Source organism: Macaca nemestrina, chromosome 7, assembly GCF_043159975.1.
Source record: "Macaca nemestrina isolate mMacNem1 chromosome 7, mMacNem.hap1, whole genome shotgun sequence".
NCBI lineage: Eukaryota > Metazoa > Chordata > Mammalia > Primates > Cercopithecidae > Macaca > Macaca nemestrina.
Window position 1 is genome coordinate 15,728,141 of NC_092131.1, and position 17,609 is coordinate 15,745,749.

At 44.4% G+C, this 17,609-nt stretch overlaps 2 protein-coding genes across 3 annotated transcripts in view; one reads left to right on the top strand and one right to left on the bottom strand.

The window, feature by feature from the left end:
• Window positions 1–6,837, bottom strand: part of LOC105467541 (cleavage and polyadenylation specific factor 2) — a 41,464-nt gene extending 34,627 nt beyond the window's left edge. The window contains exons 1-2 of one of the 2 annotated variants that reach the window (XM_011717201.2): window positions 6,686–6,837; window positions 2,396–2,454 (exon numbers count right to left, since the gene is read on the bottom strand). The gene's annotated coding sequence lies outside the window, so the exon portion shown is untranslated. Of the gene's footprint in view, window positions 1–2,395; window positions 2,455–6,462; window positions 6,649–6,685 lie in introns of those variants that run through there. The other variant, XM_011717202.3, reaches the window with a different exon arrangement.
• A 181-nt stretch (window positions 6,838–7,018) lies between these two features.
• Window positions 7,019–13,389, top strand: LOC105467540 (NADH:ubiquinone oxidoreductase subunit B1). The gene is given in 4 exon segments (XM_011717199.3): window positions 7,019–7,118; window positions 7,121–7,165; window positions 11,564–11,708; window positions 13,281–13,389. Coding segments are annotated over 4 exon segments (312 nt in total). The 5' UTR covers window positions 7,019–7,033; the 3' UTR covers window positions 13,318–13,389.
• Window positions 13,390–17,609: the final 4,220 nt, after the last annotated feature.

Sequence of the window (17,609 nt, forward strand, 5' to 3'; positions counted from 1 at the left end):
GAATTACAGCTGTGCTATTTGGTTTTTGTTTTTTTTTTTTTTTTTGAGACTGAGTCTCACTCTGTCGCCAGGCTGGAGTGCAGTGTCACGATCTTGGCTCACTGCAACCTCCATCTCCCAGGTTCAAGTGATTCTCCTGCCTCAGCCTCCTGAGTAGCTGGGACTACAGGCATGCACCACCAAGCCCAGCTAATTTTTTTTTTAGTAGGGATGGTGTTTCACCATGTTGGCCAGATGGTCTCGATCTCTTGACCTCATGATCCACCCAGCCCATTTTTTTTCTTTTTTTTTTTGAGACAAAGTTTCACTCTTGTCGCCCAGGCTGGTGTACAGCCACAAGATCTCAGCTCACTGCAACCTCTGCCTCCTGGGTTCAAGTATTTCTCCTGCCTCAGCCTCCCGAGTAGCTGGGATTACAGGCACCCGCCACCATGCCCAGTTAATGCTATTTGCTCTTTAAATTCATGGCCAAAGGCCTCAAGTAGGCCCTACGTATTACCCTTCAATCTGACTTTTCTTAGTAGGTTGACTTTCAATTTCTGAGACGACTTCTCCACACCTCCTCCTCTTTGTTCAAAGATCACCCATCCCTCCCTCCACCCTAGTCTCAGCTGATAAAATTAGAGAGTAATTTCTCATTTTCCAGATACTACATCTATTAGCCTATCTGCATGTACACTGTTGGGTCTCCTATTGTATAGAACAGTCCTGCTCCCACCCAAAGTCAGTCCCTCTATGTGCGCTGTTGATCCCATTTCTATTCACCTTCTGAAAGACTTGACATCTTCAGTCATTTGCTCTTTCCCCTGCATCAGTGTATCACTGATGGACCATTCCTGCAAGCTTATAAAAATACTCTAGAATTTCCCAACTTATAAGAACCCTCTCTCAACCCTTCAACCCCCAACAACCACTGCATCATTTTTGGATTTCACAAAAAAACTTCTCAAAATATTTGTCCACAGATATATCTCCACTTCCTCACCTCCCATTTGCACTAAGTCTCCACTTCCTCACCTCCCATTTGCACTAAGTCTCCACTTCCTCACCTCCCATTTGCACTAAGTCTCCACTTCCTCACCTCCCATTTGCACTAAGTCTGAGAAGCCAGAGAAATGTCCGTTGGCTTAAGTTGTACAGAGACTTATCAAGGACCTTTATAAAGCACTTCCAGGGATATACTTTCATAACAACTCATTATATTTCTCAAATTTTCTTCTCTCTTCACTGTGACCAAAACCTCTAACTTGTTTATATATTTTCCCTGTCTCTAATTTACTGAGTCATTCTCAGAGGTAGTCATTCTCTGACCACCCTAAAGCCCTTCTTCACGCCCATTACAACATCATTCTATTTCCCTCAAAATACTTAGTGCTAATTGCTACTTATTTATTTACTTGCTTTGTCTGTCACCTTCTCTCCTCCTGTGCCCACACTGGAATGTGGACTCCATGAAGGTAAAGACTTTCTCTGTTTTGATCACAGTTACCAATGCCTCCACAGTGCCTAACATACAGTGGTAGCCGATGAATGTTTCTTAAATGAAGGAACGGGGCATGGCTAGTATTAAATAAGCTCACTTACCACACCATAAACCGGAACCCATCTACATATATTTGCCCTTGCTTAGGAGAGCTCTCTGAGTACAGGAGTTGGCTTGACCCATTTTTTTATCCTTAGTACATTAGCACATCCCTGCACATAGTGGTTATTCAATAAATAACTGTTGGTAAGTTAAAATTTAAAATATATTGACTTGTTTTTGTTTCCTGAAACAGGATCTTGCTCTGGTACCCAGGCTGGAGTGCAGTGGTGCAATCATGGCTCATTTGCAGCCTCAACCTCCTGGGCTCAAGTGATCCTCCCACCTCAGCCTCCTGGGTAGCTGGGACTACAGGCACGCACCACCACACTCAGCTAATTTTTTGTAGAGACAGGGTTTTACTATGTTGTCCAGGCTGCTCTTTAAGTCCTGGGCTCAAGTGATTCACCCACCTTGGCCTCCCAAAATGCTGGAATTACAGGTGTGAGACAGCACACCTGGCCTTCGTGTGTTCTTATTTGGGGTACAAAGACATTAATTCTCTATTTGATGAAAAATGTTTATAAATACAATTTTGGAAAGGACCTTGGAAACTATCCCTGCCAAAAAGCTTACTGTACCACAATTATAACAATGGCCTGAAGGAAATTCTTTTCTACTTAAGTCTTCCTTAATTCCCACTTTCTTCATTTAGATTATGAAGTAACATGCACGGTATCTTGCAGCTAGAACTGAGTACGTTCACATCAAAACTGTTTTTGCAGACAGACCAAGATTTCAACAGATGAAAAGATATTTTCACTACAATTATTCATAATAAAGCTATATCTTTATTAAACATTCACTACTTACTGATATCTCAGTCGTATATATGATGAAACACCAGGAATTCTGAAGAGTTCTTTATCAATCTAAAAAATAAATAAAAGCCTTATGAATGTGGTATTATGATTTCATTCTGTTTACAATTATGGTGTTTAATTTGTATCTTGCCCTAAGGCATCAGGAGCAGCACCAAGTAGTATAATATGTGGTCCTTTTATAAAAAAGAGATCTGTCATAATTTTAGGAAGCTTAAGCTTACATAAACAGATAATAAAAGACATAAAAATATTTAGGGGCCGGGCGCGGTGGCTCACGCCTGTAATCCCAGCACTTTGGGAGGCCGAGGCGGGTGGATCATGAGGTCAGGAGATCGAGACCATCCTGGCTGACACGGTGAAACCCCGTCTCTAATAAAAAAAAAATATCAAAAATCAGCCAGGCACAGTGGCAGGCACCTGTAGTCTCAGCTACTTGGGAGGCTGAGGCAGGAGAATGGTGTGAACCCAGGAGATGGAGCTTGCAGTGAGCCGAGATCGCACCACTGCACTCCAGCCTGGGCGACAGAGCAAGACTCCATCTCAAAAAAAAAAAAAAAAAAATATATATATATATATATATATATATAGGAAGTTTTTTTTTTAAGTTGATATTACCTTATGTTATTGAGAATCATAGAAGAGGTGGGATTTAAGATTACTCACTAAGGATAAGACATGGGTAGAAACAAAGAGAAGGTACTTAAAACAGAGGAATAACAGGAGTAAAGGAGTACCTGAGATCTCAGATCTCCGCACTTCTGAGTAAAAAGTTTTAAAGTACCAGTGAAAAAACTAGCCTGGCACACATTCACAAAAGCAGAAAAGGTAAGGCCTAATGAACAGAAAGGGGCCAGATAATGAAAGGCCTTGGAAACTGTGAACCTAGTCCTGCAGGCAACAGAAACATTTTAAGACTCATTATCAAGTAGAAAGATGGCATGATATAGGTAATTCTGTATTTTGGGGATATTAGCTGGTGCGTATGATTGATAAGATGATACAGAAAGCAGGGTGATAAAAAGAGAAAGTATTTAGTGGACCACTCCCTCCTAACTTTGCTGATTCTATCTTGAGACCAAATTTCTTCAGTCTCAAATTGTATTTTACAGCTCTGCGACATGAATATATTAGTTGTTATCTAAGTAACCAAGGCTTGGAATGCTACATGCTGATTCTTCATTTCTGGGACAGTCTATTATTACCACCTCCTGATTATTCTTCCCTCAGCAACGCTTTGCATATCATTCTCTTTCTATCCCTACTGCCAGTACCCTAATACAGGAAGGGCCTCACTACCTTATGTTTGGGTTTCTCAGTTTCTCTGCCTCCTTTCCTCCCTTCATCCAACCTAAACATCGCTACCAGATTCATCTTCAGAAATACCCTGCACATATTACCCCTTGCTCAGAAATCTTTGAAGGCTTCTTACTGCTTGAGAAAAGACAAACCAAATGCCTTAACTGGCAATGGAGGTTGCCAGGAAGCCACCCTGACATCACTGCTCAATGTCTTTGGGCCCAGCTCATATTCCACCTCCTTACAAATTCCCACATCTAGTCTAGACTAGAACAGCTCTGTCAACAGACATATAATGCATGCCACAAATGTACGTTTAAATTTCTTCGTGGTCACATGGAAAAGTGAAAAAGAAACAGGTGAATTTTAATGTATTTTATTTAACCCAGTAGAACCAAAATATTATTTCAACATATAATCATGCTGAATATTTTACATTTTCATATTAAATCTTCAAAATCCACTGTGTATTTTATATTTACAGCACATTTCAATTAGACTAACCACACCTGAAGTGCTCAGTAGCTACATGTGGCTAGTGACTACTATAACAGTGCAGATCTAGACTCCAGACCATAAAAATCAATGCTTTACACTATAGAGCATCGTGTTGTCACCCCTAAAGTGCAGGTTGGCACCATCGTATGTTTGTGTGCATGTCTCAGACTAAGTTTTAATAGTATTGCCAACCATTTACTCTCCCAGAATAAAAACTCAAGTCACCTTCTTACCATTAACTTAGCAGTCAGCAGGTGAATCCCATTTGACATTTACTTAGTGTCTCTCTGACCTCCTTTATGTTCTGCCTCCATGGAGGCCCTCATTGCCTTACCTGAATGATTGCCAATTTCCTTTCATCTAGTTTTTCTGTTCCCAGTTGATCCTCTATATAGCTGTCAGAGACCATCCTAAAAAAACAAATACCCTCCTGCTCACTCCTTGCACAAAATATCCACTGGATTCCTGCTAACTACTGAATAAAATCTAAACTCCCTATTGGAAATCAAGATCCTTCACAAGCTGATCTTAACCTACCTCTTGCTTCACCAATCACTCATGCACTAAATGCTCAAGCAGGTTGATTATCCCACTCTCCCTAAGTATGCTAAAGCTTCTCAAAGCTCTATATTCCTGTACTGAATCCCGAAATTACCTTCTCCTTTTGAGCTCAGCAAATTCCTTTTGATGCTACATGACCCAACTCACATATTTACTCCTTTAGAAAGCCTTTTTGTTGCCCTAACCCAAGTTATTTTGTTATAAAGCGGGCACATGAAGTATTTGAATGGATTTTCAATGTATAGAGGAGTAAAAGTGATCATCGTTGTATATCCAATACCCAATATCTCACAGTTACTTGCCCTCTCAATAATGATCGTGCATGTTGCCGGGCGCAGTGGCTTGCGCCTGTAATCTCAACACTTTGGGAGGCCGAGGAAGGCCGATCGCTTGAGCTCAGGAGTTCCAGACCAGCCTGGGCAACATGGCAAAACCCCATTTCTACTAAAAACGCAAAAAAGTAGCCGGGCGCGGTGGCTGCGCTGGTGACCCCAGCTACTTGGGAGGCTGAGGTGGGAGGATTGCTTGAGCCCGGGAGGCGGAAGTTGCAGTGAGCTGAGATGGCACCACTGCACTCCAGCCTGGGGGACAGAGCGAGACCCCGTCTCAAATAATAAATCAGCTGGGCGCGGTGGCTCACGCCTGTAATCCCGGCACTTTGGGAGGCCGAGGCGGGCGGATCATCCTGGCCAACAAGGTAAAACCCTGTCTCTACTAAAACTACAAAAATTAGCCGGGCGTGGTGGTGCGCGCCTGTACTCCTAGCTACTCGTGACTCTTGAGGCAGGAGAATCACTTGAACCCGGGAGGCAGAGGTTGCAGTGCGCCGAGAATCGTGACACTGTACTCCAGCCTGCGCAACAGAGCGAGATTCCTTCTCAAAAATAAAAAATAAAAAATCATGACCGTGCATGTTGATGACAACTAAGGTGAACTAAGCAAAATCCAAGGGAAAACAGAGGAGTTTGGGTTAGCCCTGGAACTCACTGAGTGGGGAAGTCTCTTTCCTGTCAGTTGAGGGAAAGCAGCAATTTCATACTGGGGCTGCAAGGCCGGGCATGGTGGCTCACGCCTGTAATCCCAGCATAGGCCAAAATGGGAGGTTCTCTTGAGCCCAGGAGTTCGACACCAGCCTGGGCAACATAGTGAAACCCCGTCTCTATTTAAAAAAAAAAAAAAAAAAAGAAGAAGAAAAAAAAAGAAAGGAAAAAAAGGGGTTAAAGGGATTGTAAAATTAAAAATTAGGGGATGGGTATAAATGATAGCTCAGGTTCGCCTGGTCACAGGAGGCCAGACTTGCCGGGGTTACAGTCTGACCTCTTGTTTTCTAAAGAGCACGTAAAACAGTACGAAGTCAAAAAAGAATTATAACTTCACAGTGATAGTGGAAGCGCTGGGGGGGCAATGGCGGGAGGGCGCGAAGGGCCGAGACCCTTTTAGTACAGCGTGGTACAAACATCCGAAAGGTTTCTGGAGTCGATGAACTAAAAGGACGCCTACGCGGTGCCCAGAGCTTAGTAACCTCGTGGTCTCTCAACCCAAAACGACGGGAAGACCCCGAGCGGGGGAGGCTGAGAACGCCGTAGCACGAGGCTAAGCAGCTAAAGCTGGCGTCGGCTTAACTCCTCCAGCGCCAAGAGATGAAAGGGTAAGCAGAGGGAAGCAGAAAGGAGGAAAGAAGATCCCGGGAGGGAACCGTACGAGCTGCCGCAAAACAGCTGGGAGCTTGAAACCCATGGAGAAGTCACTTCTCTTTCCCTCGCTGACCACTTCTGCCAGGAACGACAGGGACAGTCGCAGCCGAAGCGGCGGGGGCGAGTCCTCGGGGGAGACCGGGTCGGAGTCGGGGCCCGGCGCTCCCGGAGGGCCAGTGGCGCCGCCTTCCCCCGCCAGAGGCTTACTCCTTTCTCCCGCCCTCACTTGCCTCGTCAGGCCTCCCCCAACGCCGTCCACTGCCCTTCCCAACCCCTAAGCGAATCCAGGTTCAAGAGGTAGAAAAGCCGATGCTGGCTCAGCAGCGCGGGGCACTACCGGCCGGCAGAAGCCCCCCCAGCGGCGGCCGCCATTTTGGAGCTGGAGGCGAGCGGCGTAAACGAGGAGGACCCAGGGCGAGACCATCTCCGGGGGGTGGGCACGGGGCTGTGGGAAGGCGACGGCGCTCATACCTGCACGCCTCGTCTGAGTGGAGCGAAATTGTATTCAGAAATTATTGATAATGTTTGGAAGCTAAAAAAAAAAAAAAAGGAGTCAACCCTGAGGAGGAAAAAGTAGTATGATTTGCTGGCGTCACCCCTCTGCTCCGTGCCGGCGCGGCGAATGGCAGGTCCCGAGGTCGCAGCTTCCACTGGTGCGGGTGGCTGAGTTGCCCTTGGTCTCGGGGTCGCTGTTGGCACTGAGGCTGCAGGTGGGTCTGGGGAGCCTGGGGGGCCGCCGCGCCGCGGATCACGGCGAGGGTGACGGGGAGGGTTCCAGGCAGGCCCTCGGTGCTGTGCGTGTGTGGAGGGGTGGTCTGAGCTTCCCCGGGGCTTCCGAGCGAAGGTGACGGTTAAGGAAAATGGAGTTTTCTTCGGGTGGAGGATGGGATTTCCGGGCCGGAGCTTTTGGAATGGGTTTTCTGAGGCTGTTATAACAGGAAAACGTCCGTAGAGATGTGACCCAGTGACCGCCCGCTAGCCGGTATCCCATGCCTGGCCTGAAGCAGGGAAGACGCTGGCTGCCTCCCCTCCCCAAGCAGCTTACGTTCATATAAGTCCTAGCCTTCTGTCTCCTCGCTAACCTCGCTCTCTTCCAAACCGCAAATCCTCTTGAGCCGACACCGTTGCACCAAAATGATGCGCTTACCCTTTTGGTTTGCTTTTTTATTTTTATTTTTGAGACAGAGGTTCACTCTTGTCACCCAGGCTGGAGTGCAATGGCGCAATCTCCGCTCACTCCAACCTCCCCCTCCCGGGTTCAAGCGATTGTCCCGTCTCAGCCTCTCAAGTAGCTATGATTACAGGCTCCCGCCACCACACCCGACTAATTTTTTGTATATTTAGTAGAGACGGGGGTTTCACTATGTTGGCCAGACTGGTCTCGAACTCCTGATCTCGTGATCCAACCGCTTCAGCCTCCCAAAGTGCTAGGATTACAGGCGTGAGCCAGCACACCTGGCCGACCTTGCCTTTTAAAAGAAAAACGTATGGCCAGGCGCGGTGGCTCACGCCTGTAATCCCAGCACTTTGGAAGCCCGAGGTGACCGGATGAAGAGGTCAGGAGTTCGAGACCAGCCTGGCCAACAGTGAAACCCCGTCGCTACTTAAAAATACAAAAATTAGCCGGGCATGGTGGCACGTGCCTGTAGTCCCAGCTACTCGGAAGGCTGAGGCAAGAAAATCACTTAAACCTGGGAGGCAGAGGTTGCAGTGAGCTGTAGTTGCACCACTGCACTCCAGCCTGGGCCACAGAGTGAGAATCTGTCTCAAAAAAAAAAGCCGGGCGCGGTGGCTCACGCTTGTAATCCCAGCACTTTGGGAGGCCTAGGCGGGTGGACCACGTGAGGTCGGGAATTCAAGACCAGCCTGACCAACATGGAGAAACCCCGTCTCTAACAAAAATACAAAATTAGCTGGGCATGGTGGCACATACCTGTGATCCCAGCTACTCAGGAGGCTGAGGCAGGAGAATCCCTTGAATCCGAGAGGCGGAGGTTGCGGTGAGCCAAGATCGCGCCATTGCACTCCAGCCTGGGCAACAAGAGCGAAACTCCGTCTCAAAATAAAAAAGAAAAAAAAAGGAAAGAAAAATGTATGAATTTTATAACTGCCAATCAGTGTCAGAGGAGAGGCAGAAATTCAGTCTACATAGGCCTAGCAGAGCTTAGTGCTAAGCAGTTTTGTTGGCAATAATGTATTGTCTTTCTAGGATGTTATCATATGTCTTCTCAGTCATTGTACATGATTTATTAGGTTAGGTCCAAATGCACACAGGTGTATTTTGAATTCATCTGTATGCACGAATTTTTATAGGAAATTGGCAATCCAACTATGTTTTTATTGAATTAGTGCAATTTATTTTCCACCTGATGACCATTACAGGTTCAGCATCCCTGATCAGAATATTGGAAATCCAAAATGCCCCCAAATGTGAAACTTGGGGCCACAAGTTTGAGACCAGCCTGGGCAACATAGCAAGATCTTGTGTCTACAAATTTTTTTAAGGATTTTTTTTTTTTTTTTTTTTTTTTTTTGAGACGGAGTCTCGCTATGTCGCCCAGGCTGGAGTGCAGTGGCCGGATCTCAGTTCACTGCAATCTTGGCCTTCCGGGTTTACGCCATTCTCCTGCCTCAGCCTCCCGAGTAGCTGGGACTACAGGCGCCCGCCACCTCGCCCGGCTAGTTTTTTGTATTTTTTAGTAGAGACGGGGTTTCACCGGGTTAGCCAGGATGGTCTCGATCTGCTGACCTCGTGATCCGCACGTCTCGGCCTCCCAAAGTGCTGGGATTACAGGCTTGAGCCACCGCGCCCGGCCAGGATTTTTTAAAATTAACACCTGTAGCTCCAGCTTCTCAGGAGGTTGAGGTGGGAAGATCACTTGAGCTCAGGAGTTCAGGACTGCAGTGGACTATGATAACTCCACTGCACTCCATCCTAGGTGACAGAGCAAGACTATCTAAAAAAAAAACAAGTTTCATATAAGATTGCCTTCAGGCTGTGTGTATAAGGTATATGTAAAGCCCAAATGGAGTTTATGTTTAAATTCGGTCCTATCCCCAAGATAGCTCATTATGTGTATGCAAATATTTCAAAATCTGAAAAAATCCAAAACACTTCGGGTTCCAAGCATTTCGGATAAGGAAAAACCTGTAGTTCTATTCCTCCTCATCTACCTTCTGGACACTCAGCATTTAAAAGCTTTTAAGTACCATAAACATCAATTCAGGAAGGGGTTTCTTAGGCATGAGCTATATAATAGGAGCCAGAGCTGTAGAGTGAAGCTGAATTTGAACTGCAGCTCTATACTTAATAGTATTTGGATTAAGCTGTTTTCTTATCTGTAAAATGTAAATAATAGTTAATTCACATTACGTATAGAAATATATGGCTCTGGTACCTAGTAACCTAGTAGTCTTTTTTGTTTGTTTTTGTTTTGAGACAGCATCTTGCTCTGTTGTCCAGGCTAGAGTACAGTGGTGTGATCTCAGCTCACTGCAACCTCCGTCTCTTGGGCTCAAGCAATCTTCCCACCTCATCCTCCCAAGTAGCTGGGACTACAGGCATATACTAGCACACCCAGCCAATTTTTTTATTTTTTGTAGAGACACGGTCTTCCATGTTAACCAGCTAGTCTCAAACTCCTAGGCTCAAGTGATCCATCCGCCTTAGCCTCCCAAAGTGCTGGGGTTGCAGGCATGAGCCACCTAGTAGTCACACTATAAGTTTTCTTCTCCCTTTACCTTGTTTTTTTGTGTTTTGTTTTGTTTTGTTTTTTGTTTTTTTTTTCTGAGACAGTCTTGCTCTATCCCCCAGTCGGGAGTGTAGTGGCATCATCTCAGCTCACTGCAACCTCTGCTTCCCGAGTTCAAGCGATTCTCCTGCCTCAGCCTCCCGAGTAGCTGGGATTACAGGCATGCACCACTATGCCCAGCTAATTTTTGTATTTTTAGTAGAGATGGGGTTTCACCATGTTGGCCAGGCTGGTCTCGAACTCCTGACCTTGTCCTTCTGCCTCAGCCTCCCAAAGTGCTGGGATTACAGGCATGAACCACCACACCTGGCCCTTTTACCTTTTTTAGATTAATCTATATTCATATCTACAGTGACATTATTGAATATAGTTTTTTTTTCCTCTCATATCTTTTTTCTTTCTAAATTTAGTTTTCAGTAATTACAGCTTTACCTAAAGAATTCCACTTTTGGCAAAATTGTATTAAATTTGTTTTTGCATTGCGAGAGGTTCTAAATATGTTTTACACATGTAAAAGTTCTAAATGAGAGCCAGGTGCAGTGGTGCATGCCTATAGTCCCAGCTACTTGGAAGGCTAAGGCAGGAGGAATACTTGAGCCCGGGAGTTGAGAGCTATAGTGCCTGTGAATAGCCACTGCCCTCCAGCCTGGGCAACATAGCAAGACCTCATCTCTTTTATAAGAAAAAGTTCCAAAACAACATGAGGAGGATGCAAACAATCAGCTATTGCAGGCAGAATGTTTTACATACCCTCTCTGTTTCTCTGCTCTGTATCGTATCACATCACTATTGAAGCTAGTAGTAAAATTTAATAAGTAGACTCAGTGCAGTGTAATTTTATATTAATCATTGTCCCGTGTGTAATCTTCATCAATTAGATTTTTAAGTATTATACAATATTCTGATGCCAGGCAAACAAAGAGGCTTATTAGGCTTTTAACATCTATTACATCTATGTCTATTATCTTCCTGTTTCAGATGCAGTTTATTTATTTTATCGAGACGGAGTCTTGCTCTGTTGCCCAGGCTGAAGTACAGTGGCATGATCTTGGCTCACTGCAACCTCTGCCTCCTAGGCTCAAGCAATTCTCCTGTCTCAGCCTCTCCAGTAGTTGGGATGACAGATGCGCACCACCACACCCGACTAATTTTTGTACTTTTAGTAGAGATGGGGTTTTGCCATGTTGGCCAGGCTGGTCTCGAACTTCTGATCTCAAGTGATCTGCCCACTTCAGCATCCCAAAGTGCTAGGATTACAGGCGTGAACCACCGTGCCCAGCCCAGATGCAATTTAAAAGCTATTTCAAAGAAAACAAAAAAAGCAGTTGTATTTCTGATAATTTTTTTTTCTTTTAGCTATCATGGTGAACTTACTTCAGATTGTGCGGGACCACTGGGTTCATGTTCTTGTCCCTATGGGATTTGTCATTGGATGTTATTTAGACAGAAAGAATGATGAACGGCTAACTGCCTTCCGGAACAAGAGTGCGTTATTTAAAAGGTTAGTCTGCATGTTTTTAAACCAGCAATTGGGCCGGGCGCGGTGGCTCAAGCCTGTAATCCCAGCACTTTGGGAGGCCGAGACGGGCAGATCACGAGGTCAGGAGATCGAGACCATCCTGGCTAACACGGTGAAACCCCGTCTCTACTAAAAAATACAAAAAACTAGCCGGGCGCGGTGGCGGGCGCCTGTAGTCCCAACTACTCGGGAGGCTGAGGCAGGAGAATGGCGTGAACCCGGGAGGCGGAGCTTGCAGTGAGCTGAGATCCGGCCACTGCACTCCAGCCTGGGCGGCAGAGCGAGACTCCGTCTCAAAAAAAAAAAAAAAAAAAAAAAAAAAACCAGCAATTGGCCAAATTTGGGGAATATTCTTTTTTATATGTGCCAAAAATAAATAGAAGGGGTAATTTTTCCCCCTTGAGGACTTAGATTCAAATGATGCTGTTTTTAGTCTTGTTTGTTATTGAATCCTTGGATAAAACAATATGATTACCTCTAGAATGTAAAGTCTTCATTTAATGAATAGGCTGTTTCAGGTCTTTGAAAGTATCTTTTTTTTTAATTCAAAGTGCATTTTAATACAGCCACAGTTTAAAAGTAGCTGACCAAAGCCTAGCTTATATTACAGCTTCCACATATATTGTCATATATTGTCTTAAGACATGCTGTAGCTGAGAGAAATAGTAATAATAGCAGCTAGGCGCTGTGTTCTTAGCAACACTACCTGACAGCTTTAGACCTGGTGGTAGAGTGATAGCAGCTGGCAGCTGCCTGGTCCCATTATGCCTTAGAGATGGCTCCTCTGGCAGCAGAGAGTTCCCGTTAGTAAGACAGGATGCCTGCCAGTGGGCATACAGCTGGGTAGGAGGAAGCTTGAGGGGCAAGAGAAGTGAGCAGCATCCACAGTGGGTATGGAGAGATGGTAGAGGTGATTCACAAATCAGGGATTTCAAGAAAGAGAAAATAAGCTGGAAAGGGTTTAGAAAACATTTTGAATGAACTCACTGAGCAGAGATAATAGCTTTCATATAAACTAAGTAATCACAATTCTTTAACCCAGAAAAATGAAGCTGACAATATGGTAAAAGTTAAAGTCATGAATAAAAAGAATAAATATGATGAATTTAATATGTAAGTTTTTTAAACGGATCAGTGTAATAGAAAATAAAATATTGGCTGGGTGCGGTGGCTCACACCTGTAATCCTAGCACTTTGGGAGGCTGAGGCAGGCGGATCCCTTGAGGTCAGGAGTTCGAGACCAGCCTGGCCAACATGGTGGAACCGCGTCTCTACCAAAAATATAAAAAATTAGCTTGGTGTGGTGGTGTACAGCTGTAATCCCTGCTACTCAGGAGGGTGAGGCAGGATAATTGCTTGAACCCAGGAGGTGGAGTTTGCAGTGAGCCGAGATCGTGCCACTGCACTCCAGCCTGGGCTACAGAGCCAGACTCCATTTCAAAAAAAAAAAGAAAATGAAATATTGAAATCATGTTCTTCTGACTTCCCCTTTTATGTCTTATCAAAGTTTTATTTACAGTTTTTCCATTTCTTCCTTTTTTGCTTTTCACACAGGGAATTGCGACCCAATGAAGAAGTTACCTGGAAGTGAAGAGTCTGGCTGAACTATCGAATGCTCACATTTTAAACTTCTGAGAGAAATAAAAACGTGAAGAATCGGAAATGTCTTTCTTTTCATACAAAGGCAGTCCTTCTAGTAACAAGCATACTTAAGGCCAGGTGCGGTGGCTCACGCCTCTAATCCCAACACTTTGGGAGACCGAGGCGGGCGGATCACAAGGTCAGGAGATGGAGACCATCCTGGCTAACACAGTGAAACCCCGTCTCTACTAAAAATACAAAAAATTAGCCATGCGTGGTGGCAGGTGCCTGTAGTCCCAGATACTTAGGAGGCTGAGGCAGAAGAATGGTGTGAACCTGGGAGGCGGAGCTTGCGATGAGCCGAGATCACACCACTGTACTCCAGCCTGGGCAACAGAGTGAGACTCCGTCTCAAAAAAATAATAATTATTATTATTATTAGGGCCCGGCATGGTGGCTCACGCCTGTAATCCCAACACTTTGGGAGGCTGAAGCAGGCAGATCATCTGAGGTCAGGAATTCCAGACCAGCCTTACCAACGTGGTGAAACCCTGTCTCTACTAAAAATACAAAAAAATTAGCCAGGTGTGGTGGCGCATACCTGTCCTGTCAGGTAACAGAGTGAGACTCCATCTCAAAAATAAATAAAAAATAAAATAATAACTATTAGGTACCTGATTGTATACGTTGGTATTAAATTTATAATTAGCATTTAATTTGCTGTTTCTCATTTTGGACCACAGTACTATTAAATCATAGAGCAAATTTTTTATCATATATTTTTCACAAAAAAAATCTCAAACTTTGTGCTTCAACGGGACTTAAAAAGGATGAGGCCAAGATTTTATTTGATAAAAATCACATACTGAAAATTTTAGTGCCCTTAGCTTTGGCAAAGATTTTTCCTTTTTTCAAATGTAGGATACACACAGGAAGCGAAGATTTTTAAAATACAACACACAGAACATGAACTAGTTTTAAAAATCAGTAAGTTTGTACTTTATCAAAATTTAAAATTTTGCTCTTCGAAAAACATCTAGAATATGTAAACAATCCTTATAGCTTAATAATAACCTAACTTTTTTTTTTTCTTGAGACTGAGTCTTGCTATATCACCCAGGCTGGAGTGCAGTGGTGTGATCTGCAAACTCCGCCTCCTGGGTTCCCGCCATTCTCCTGCCTCGACCTCCCGAGTAGCTGGGACTACAGGTGCCCGCCACCACACCTGGCTAATTTTGTGTATTTTTAGTAGAGACGGGGTTTCACCATGTTAGCCAGGATGATCTTGATCTCCTGACCTGGTGATTCACCCAACTCAGCCTCCCAAAGTGCTGGGATTACAGGCGTGAGCCACTGTGCCCAGTTTAAGCAACCTAATGTTTTAAATGGGCAAAAGATTTTAACAAACACTGCCAAAAAAGATATGAGGATGGCAAGTAAGCGCATGAAAAGGTACTCAACATTAGTAGTCACTAGAGAAATGCAAATTAACAGCAAAATGAGATGGCACTACACACCTATTAAATGGTTAAAGTTAGGCTGGCGCATGCCTATAATCTCAACACTTTGGGAGGCCTAGGCGGGCGGATCACTTGAGCTCAGGAATTCGAGACCAGCCTGACCAACATGGTGAAACCCCATCTCTACTAAAAATACAAAATTAGCCAGGTGTGGTGGTGCATGTCCGTAATCCCAGCTACTTGGGAGGCTGAGGCAGGAGAATCACTTGAACCCCGGGGGCAGAGGTTGCAGTGAGCCAAGATCGTGCCATTGCACTCCAACCTGAGCAACAAGAATGAAACTGTCTCAAAAAATAGATTTAAATAAGTAAAAATAAAATAGTTAAAATTTGGAAGACTACCAATTGTTGGCAAGGATGTAAAGCAGCTAGAAGGCACACTGCTGGCAGGAATATAAAATGTAGCCACCAGTAATTGTCCCACCTTGGAAAGAAGTTTAGCAGTTTCAGGTAAAACACACCTATCACTTGACCCAGCCATCCCAGTCTGAGTTATGTACCCAAGAGAAATGAAAGCATACATCCGCACAAAGACTTACATGAATGTTCATAGCAGCTTGATTAGTAACAGCCAAAAATGAGATGACCCAAATGTCTATCAACATATGAATGGATAAAGTGTGTTGAATTCATATCATAGACTATCACCCAGGAATGAGAAGGAATGATCTATTGATAACATAATATGGATGAATTTCATACTAACGGTGCTGAATGAAAGATTAAAAAGAACCCATGCGATAGGATTTCATTTCTATAAATAGAAAATGTTATAAATAGCAATCTGTAGTAACAAAGCAGTTCAGTGGTTGAGAGATCAGGGTCTAGAAGGTGTTGAAAAGAATTACAAAGAGGCTGGGCCAGGCACAGTGGCCCATGTCTATAATCCCAGCACTTCAGGAGGCCGAGGCTGTGGAATCACTTGAGGTCAGGAGTTTGAGACCAGCCTGGCTAACATGGTGAAACCCTGTCTCTACTAAAAAACTTAACCAGGCATGGTGGCCTGCGTTTGTAGTTCCACCTACTGGGCAGGAGAATCCCCTCAACCTGGGTGGCACAGGTTGTAGTGAGCTGAGATCATGCCACTGGACACTAGCCTGGGCAACAGACCAAGACTATGTCTCAAAAAAAAAAAGGCCGGGCACAGTGTCCCACACCTGTAATCCCAGCCACTTTGGGAGGCCAAGGCCAGTGGATCACTTGAGGTCAGGAGTTCAAGACCAGCCTGACCAACATGGTGAAAACCCGTGTCTACTAAAAATACAAAATTAGCCAGGCATGTGGTGCACACCTGTAATCCCAGCTATTGGGAGGCTGAGTCAGGAGAATTGCTTCAACTCAGGAGGTAGAGGTTGCATTGAGCCAAGATCACGCCATTGCACTCCAGCGTGGGCAACAAGAGCGAAACTCTGTCTCAAAAAAAAAAGAGGAAACTTGGGTATAATATGTTCATTTTCTTGATTGAGGTGATGGTTTCACAGGTGTATACATGCCATCTGTTCTATGTATGTGTGTGTCAAGATTATCAAATTGTAGCCTTTTTTTCTCCCTCTTTATTCCACATAGACTTTAAAACCCATAACGACAAGGATTAGCATTGTTTGCTCTTTAAAAAAAAAAATTATTGTAAGAACACAATTTGAGGCCGGGCGCAGTGGCCCATGCCTGTAATCCCAGCACTTTGGGAGGCCGAGGCGAGCGGATCATCTGAGGTCAGGAGTTCGAGACCAGCCTGACCAACATGGAGAAACCTCATCTCTACTAAAGATACAAAATTAGTCGGCCATGGTGGTGCATGCCTGTAATCCCGGCTACTCAGGAGGCTAAGGCAGGAGAATCACTTGAACCTGGGAGGCGGAGATTGCGGTGAGCCGAGATTGCACCATTGCACTCCAGCCTGTGCAACAAGAGTGAAACTCTGTCCCCCCCGCAAAAAAACAAACAAACAAAAAAAAAACACACAACTTGAAATCTGCCTCTTAACAAAATCTTAAATGTACAATACAGTATTGTCAACTATAAGCACAGTGTTGTACAGCAAATGTCTAGAACTTACCTTGCATAATTGAAACTTCATGCCCATTAATTAGCCATTTCCCATTTCTGCCCTCCCCACTCCAGGCCCTGGTAACCACCATTCTACTCTATGAGTTTGACTACTTTAGATAACTCATGGAATGTTACATGGAATCATGCAGTATTTGTCCTGTGATTGGCTTATTTTGCTTAGCACAATGTTTTCAGAGTTCATCCATGTTGTTACATATTGCAGGATTTCTTTCTTTTTGAAGGCTGAATAATGGTTCATTGCATGTATTTTCTGTATCTGTTCATCCATTGATGGACATTTAGGTTATTTCCTCATCATGGCTGTTGTTAACAATGGTACAATGAATGTGAGGGTCCACATATCTCTATGTGATTTCAATTCTTTTGGATAAATACCCAGATACTGGATTGCTGAATCATATGGTAGTCTCTTTTTAATTTTTTAGTTTTTTTTAAAATAATAACTATCATAACAGATGTGAAGTGGCAGCTCATTGTGGTTCAAATCATATACTTTTAAATTGTACAGATATAGTACAAGAGTTACAAAAAGCCACACACAAAAAAAGTATAACCTCTTGAGGTACTAGTTACTGGGACGATTCTAAAAAACACCAGCAGGCCGGCAAGGTGGCTCATGTCTGCAATCCTAGCACTTTGGGAGGCCAAGGTGGGCAGATGGCTTGAGCCCGGGAGTTCGAGACCAGCCTGGAAAACATGGCAAGACCCCGTCT